This window comes from Raphanus sativus, chromosome 3 (assembly GCF_000801105.2).
Source record: "Raphanus sativus cultivar WK10039 chromosome 3, ASM80110v3, whole genome shotgun sequence".
Taxonomy (NCBI): Eukaryota; Viridiplantae; Streptophyta; class Magnoliopsida; order Brassicales; family Brassicaceae; genus Raphanus; species Raphanus sativus.
This window is the reverse complement of record NC_079513.1, coordinates 4,005,190-4,012,557: the sequence shown is the minus strand read 5'-3', so window position 1 is coordinate 4,012,557 and position 7,368 is coordinate 4,005,190. Positions and strand designations below refer to the sequence as shown.

The 7,368-nt window shown below is 44.0% G+C and overlaps 1 protein-coding gene across 1 annotated transcript; it reads left to right on the top strand.

The window, feature by feature from the left end:
* The first annotated feature begins 2,140 nt into the window (after positions 1–2,140).
* Positions 2,141–3,790, top strand: LOC108844983 (uncharacterized). The gene has a single exon (XM_018618259.1). The coding sequence runs from the start codon at positions 2,141–2,143 to the stop codon at positions 3,788–3,790; it is 1,650 nt and encodes a 549-aa protein (XP_018473761.1).
* Positions 3,791–7,368: the final 3,578 nt, after the last annotated feature.

Below are 7,368 nucleotides of genomic sequence, written 5' to 3'. Positions count from 1 at the left end.
GATTATTTATAAGATGATACATATAAAATACTATTAATTATATGATTATTTATATGATGGAACAATACAATTAATTATATGATAACATATATATGATACATAATAGTGACTAGGGCTGGGCGTTCATGTATCCATTCCGGTTCGTTTCGGATCTGTTTGGGTTCCGGATTTCCGGGTTCAAAGATTTCAGCCCCATTCATATATTTCTAAATTTCAGTTCGGATTATGACTAGGGCTGGGCGTTCAAGTATCCATTCGGGTTCATTTCAGATTTATTTGGGTTTTGGGTTTCCGGAGTCAAAGATTTCAGCCTCATTCAGATATTTCTAAATTTCAGTTCTAATTATATTCGGATCTTTGCGGGTTCAGTTCAGGTTTGGATAATTCATTTAAATTGTTTTTTACAATTCATTATATATTTTAAATTTCTTAAAATCTATAACTAAAATAATATATTAGTTCGGGCTTGGTATTACTCTTTCAGATCGTGATATGTTCGGTTCTTCAGATTTGAATTTTTTATAGAACTTTGATATTGACATGAAAAATAAATAGTAATATATTTTTGAAATATATACCCGCACGGGCGTGCGGGTCAAAATCTAGTATAAATTAATTGGCTTAAGAAGTTTATTTTCCACTTTCCAAACTCTTAACGGGAAATGTCACTTATTATATACAAAAGGGGATAAAAAGGCAAACAAACATGTTTAGAGATTCATTAACCCAAAATTAACTTGATATTTTCATAGTGAATATATTTCTGAGCCACAGTTTGTGAAAGAACTTCTATATTTCCGAGGAAATATTATGGCTATTCGTACAAAATTTACAATTATTGTACTAGTGTTTCTCATACACTTTATTATTTAAATTCCAAATTAATTTATTTTATTAATGCCAAATAGATAAATGAACAACATTGTAGGATATATAGAAGCAGCATTTAAATGATACTAAAATAACTTAATCAACACACCAGAAAATCCGAACTCGTTTTAAAATGTAAAGCATAATAGAGAAATCAGGTTAAGAGAGAATCATTAGCAATCATGAGTAATTCGAAATTAAGTCTACCATAATTCTTATCCCACCAAAATACAACAACATCGCCTTTTCTGAAATTTCTCTTCTTCGGAATGAACGACCATCCATGAAGTTTGAAGTTTCCATTTTCGTCACGTTTCATGGACACAGCTGTTGTTATTTCAGATTCATACTCATAAAGATGCACCATCTCAAACGAGTTGGGTTGTAACAATCCAGCGGAACGTTTTACATTCCACCAAGGAAATAACTTGGCTTCTACTAGTTCCTTCGGTATCGTTAAAGTATCGCTCGAACATATATCTGATTCGGTCAATGTTATCGTGATGTGCCATCCTTCGGCTTGACTATACGACACATCATTTTTTCTTCCCATGAGGTAGCACACACAGATATATGGATATTGGAATAAATGATGTACAATATTTTTGTTGTAAATTATAATAATGTGTTCTTGAGTTAAGGATATATATAATAACAATAAGTTGTATTGTATGGGTGATTGTAATGAAAATTTTATAACTAATTAGAAAGATATGAATTTAATTTTTGCATTGATATCCTTAGATTCATGAGCTATTAAGTGGATTTGTTATATTCTAAGCATGATAAAACTAGAACAGATAAAGGGACGATCGACAGAACTCTCTCCCAGGCACAACCTCCCATGTTGGTCTTTACCCGCTGACCTGTAGACTCCCCTCATTGGATAATGCTGCACCCTTTCTTTTTCTAGCAACTTCTCTCTGACTTTGCAAAAAAACTTTCAAATTGTTCCCTCTTTCATCTTTATCCACTGGTCTTTCCACCACTCTCTTGCTTTGCACGCTGGTCTCATCCCGGCGAATCTCGTCGGAGGGCAAACCTAAACCGGCCTTCCTCACTGGGAGAAGCAGCATCTTCAAGCAGGAGATAGACACTCTCCCTTGCTAGCACAGAAAGCTCTCATGATGTTAGGTCGCTGAACTTGGACGAACTAGGGTCGACACCAACTCCTCCAGTTGCCAAATCCTCTCAGTGATATAACTCTTCACGTTTGCACTCTAACAGTTAGGAGACTCTCACACTTAAACAAACAGACCAACAAGAGACGATGACTAGGGGACACTACCGCTTCACTACATCAGAGAAGGGAAAAAGTTTGGCTTTGGGCTCTGTAGACAACACCAAGAAGCGCATAGCAGCACCGGAGTTTGACTTCTCAGATCTGGTTAGGGAAAACTCCAAAACCCTAATAGGAAGGGTAACAAACCCTAAAGAGCAACAAGTGGAGGTCCTAGTCACTGAGTTACCAAAGAAATGGGCTTTAAGAGGTAAGGTGGTGGGAGCAAGCCTAGGAAGCGACTGCTTCCAATTCCGCTTTGACAGAGATGAAGATCTTCAGTGTGTTCTGCTCAACAGACCCTACCAACACAATAACTGGATGGTGATCTTGGAGCGTTGGGAACCTATCATCTCCAACACCTTCCCCTCGAAGATCCCCTTTTGGGTTACTGTCAGAGGTTTGCCCCTCCATTTCTGGCACAGAGATATGGCTGTCAGAATAGCTTTCGCTTTGGGAGAGATGGAAGAGTATGAAATCACAAAGATCTCAGCCAGAATAAGAATCCTCCTTAATGCTCTGGAGCCTCTTACCATGGAGTCAGTAGTCGACTTCAAAACTGGGGAAGAAGTTGCAATCACCCTTGAGTACGAGAAGCTGGCTAACCACTGCTGCTCCAGTTGCAACATGCTAACACACTCAACCCGCCACTGCACTGCAAAGGCACCCCTGAGGACCACTGATGCACAGACGTATCCCTACTCAACGGGAGAACACCGAGAAAGGTCTGTGGGTCGACTAAACTCCTCACAGACGGACAAACAAACAACATACTCCTCTTTGGAACGTCCAGAAGCGAGACCCTACAAACAAGATGGAGAGAGTTTCTACCAGCGAGTGGATCGCCATGGTAGGCCTTTTGGTAGCAGAGTAACTTCTGAAGCTTCGCGTGTCCAGCCTCTCAGGAACAAAATAACTCCAGATGTCGGAGGAAGGAAGCCACCTAAACCTTCCCAGTTGCAGTGGAGAGCTCGTGAGAGAGCAGCATCCCCTGTGGAGCAGGTTGCAAACTTCCACTCAAACTCTCCTGCTACTCCAAAGACCTCCCTGGAGAGAAACCTACACGATAGTGAATTTTCTAAGCAACCTATCATCCCCTCCACTGAAGAAGTTCTAGAAGACCTGCGAGAAGTTACCTTACAGTATGTCAACTGCGCTGACCCAACTGAGAGCGCAGCCCGCAGGCGAAGAGTGATACAAGGAGAAACTAATAACTTGATGGCTGAGACGGCTTCAAAAATTGTTGCTGCTGCAACAGCCTCTGCAAGCCAATTCACTGGCAACCTCCCTGGTCCCCCTCAAGTCATCTTGCTACCAAACACGGAGTCTCCAAAGAACAAGCTGGCGTCTAACGCTTCAAGTGGGCTACCACGTGCCCCCGCTGCAGGCTCTAAACGTCGAGGTCGACCACCGGGGACGAAGAAAGCATCAGCTACCACCAAAGCAATGGGTGGGAGCGCGAAAAAAAGAATCTTCTCAATGGCTCAGGCGTCTCCAGCAAGGCCTAACGGAACGCCATCTAGAGCTAGATTGCTCCCTTCTGCTTCTCCACAGCCACAACAGTCCAACAACCTGCCTCAGGGACCGACTGTTAATACAAACAACCAGGGTTTTCACAACCCAAGAAGTCCTCTTCCTTAGCCATCATAAGCTGGAACTGTTGCGGGATTGGGAACCCCAAAACAGTCCAGCGGCTACAGGAGCTCTCCAAAAGCTGCGCTCCTGACATCTGCTTCCTCATGGAGACCAAAAACCAGGATAGCTTTGTTCTTAATGAGCTCAAGGACCTTCCGTTTGATTCCCACTATCTGGTATCACCCCACGGGCATGGAGGAGGTGGTTTAGCTCTAATCTGGAAAAATCATTTAGATGTCCAAATTATCTCAGCAAACCACAATTACATCGACTGCAATGTCACCTATAAGGACACATACTTCTTCTGTACCTTTGTATATGGAGCTCCAGAAGTGCCAAACCGGCAAGCAGTCTGGGATGAGCTGTCCCTATTATCCTCTTCTCGATCTGGTGCCTGGTATCTAACATGAGACTTCAATGAAATTCTAAACAATGCAGAGAAATCGGGAGGAAAGGAGAGAGCAGAGAGTACCTTCTGCGACTTCAGGACCTTTGTTTCCCACTGTGACCTCTTTGATCTTCCACATACCGGCAACTTTCTCTCGTGGAGAGGCACTAGAGGATCCCAAGCTACAGGCACCTACGTAGTCCACTGCCGTTTGGACAGAACACTGGTGAATAGTGACTGGTCTGATATCTTCCCAACAGCCATATGTCATTACTTGCTCTTCGAGGGATCGGATCATCGACCTTTACTCAGCGTGTTTGACCCTACAAAGCTCAAACCCCACAAACTTTTCAGATATGACAGACGGTTGCGCGACAACGCTGAAGTAAAAGCATTGGTTGATAAGCACTGGAATGAGGATACCGAGCTTGATGTTATGCAAAGAATATCAAAATGTCGAAGAGCTATTGTTAAGTGGAGCAAGGACCAATACCTTAACAGCAAAAAATCGATTGACAGCCTAAAGCTCAATCTCGATGCAGAACTCTCCAAGCAAATAGCTGATGAGCCCATCATCTCCTCTATTAACACTGCCCTTCTCTTGGCCTACAGAGCTGAAGAAGAATACTGGAAACAGAGAAGTAGGCAGCTCTGGTTGTCTTTGGGGGACAGAAATACTGGCTACTTCCACGCCTCTGCTCGCGGACGTCGAGCTAGGAATAGGCTGTCAGTTCTGGAAGCCTGCGATGGAACCCTCGTCTACGAAGAAGATCAGATAGCAAATGTCATATCTCGCTATTTCTCAGACATCTTCTCTTCAACAACACATAACTGCATCTCCACTGTCCAGAAAGCCTTGAAGCCTAAGGTTACGCCAGCGCATAACGACATGCTTACGGAGAGTCCCTCGGCAGGGGAGATTAGGGACGTCCTATTCTCTATACACCCTGACAAAGCCCCAGGCCCCGACGGTTTCTCTGCCAGCTTTTTCCAATCCAACTGGGACTCTACTGGACCTGCAATCATAAGAGAAATTCAGCATTTCTTCTTACATGGATCACTGCCTCAGCACCTAAACTCTACGCATATCAGGCTCATTTCAAAGGTGCCAAGTCCTAAACTAGTCTCTGAATACAGACCGATAGCCCTATGCAATGTGTACTACAAGGTTATCTCCAAGATCCTATCTCTACGACTACAGCCTATCTTACAGTGCACCATATCAGAAAACCAATCAGCTTTCGTACCTGAGCGGGCTATCTCTGATAATGTCCTTATCACGCACGAGATCCTCCATCACCTCAAGTCTACAAAAGCAAAGAAGCGAGGTTATATGGCAATAAAGTCTGATATGAGTAAAGCATACGATCGATTGGAGTGGGACTTTATTGAGTGTGTTTTGAGAACTCTGGGCTTTCATCCTCTATTTATTACCTGGATTATGGAGTGTATAACCACGGTATCCTACTCCTTCTTGATCAATGACTCCGTCTTAGGAAGCGTCACTCCTCAACGTGGTATCTGCCAGGGTGATCCGCTATCACCCTACATCTTTATCCTGTGTAGTGAAGTGTTGTCAGGGTTATGTTCAAACGCACAAGCAGAAGGGAGACTTCCTGGTGTAAAAATCGCAAAAAACAGTCCAAGCATTAGTCACTTACTGTTTGCTGATGACACCATGTTCTTCATCCCCACAGACCAACGCAGCTGCAATACCCTCAAGCATATCCTCTCACTCTATGAAGAAGCCTCTGGACAGCGGATCAACACAGACAAATCGTCTATATCCTTTGCTGCGAAGACGCCCTCATGTGTGAGGCAAAATGCAAAACATATATTGGGCATTACCAAGGAGGGAGGAGTGGGGAAGTACCTAGGATTGCCCGAGCACTTCGGACGCAAGAAAAAAGACCTCTTCTCTTCTATTGTGGATAAAATCAAGATCAAAGCTGCCTCCTGGTCTACTAGATGCCTCTCCTCTGCGGGAAAGATGACCATGCTCAAAGCGGTGCTCTCAGCTATTCCCTCTTACGCCATGACATGTTTCCAACTTCCTGTGGGGCTGTGTAAGATGATCCAATCAGCTCTCACACATTTCTGGTGGGACACAAACACAGGGAAGAAAAAAATGTGCTGGTTATCTTGGGACAAATTAGCTAAACCGAAAGGAATGGGAGGTTTAGGTTTCAAGGAGATTCAAACCTTCAACACGGCTCTACTTGCTAAGATCCCGTGGAGGATGCTCACCAATCCTAACTGCTTGCTCTCGCGTGTCCTCCTGGGGAAGTATTGCCACAAGGCTCCCCTCCTTAAAGTTCAACCAACGAAGAAAGCATCACATGGTTGGATTGAGATTCTCGCAGGCCGAGACTTGCTGCTTCCCAACATTGGAAGAGCGGTGGGTGAGGGGACCGAGATTAAAGTGTGGACCGAACCATGGATCTCTACTTCATCTCGGATCATCCCGTATGGCCCCCTGAAGGAGGGAGATAATGATCTCCATGTTTCAGACCTTCTCAACCGAGGTACCTGTGAATGGAACATAGATTTGATCAAGAAGACACTCCCTAACATGTCTCAAGAAATACTGGAATTAAAGCCAAGCAATATGGGAGTTAAAGATTCTTACATCTGGTATCCTGCGGCAAACGGAATTTACTCGACGCGATCTGGATATGCCTCTGCAGTCGCTTCTAACTTGCCAACTCAAGGTACTCAATCGATCCCAGATTCTTTCAACTGGTACAAAGCTGTATGGGGGACCTCTACATCACCAAAACTACAAGTCTTCATCTGGAAAGCTCTCAATGGAGCTTTACCCACTGGTGACAATCTGAGGAGGAGAGGAATGCTACAAAATAACTCTTGCATCCACTGTGGCCAACTAGAGACTACTGAGCATCTCCTTCTACACTGCTCCTTTGCGAGAAAAGTTTGGAGCCTCATCCCTCTTGCATTGGACTTTGACCCAACTCAGTTCTCCTCGATCACAGCAGCTGTTGAAGGAGCACTCCTGTGGACCTGCCTCCCTCCGTGTGGGATTAGCGGTGATATCTTCTCTTAGGTAGCTTGGAACATCTGGTCTGCTAGAAACCTCCTAATATTTGAAGCGCGACCAGCCTCTGCGACGACCACTGCATCGAAGTCCCTTGTCAATGCCAGAGAATGGGCACAAGCGCAAGTCCCCACCTTGAAG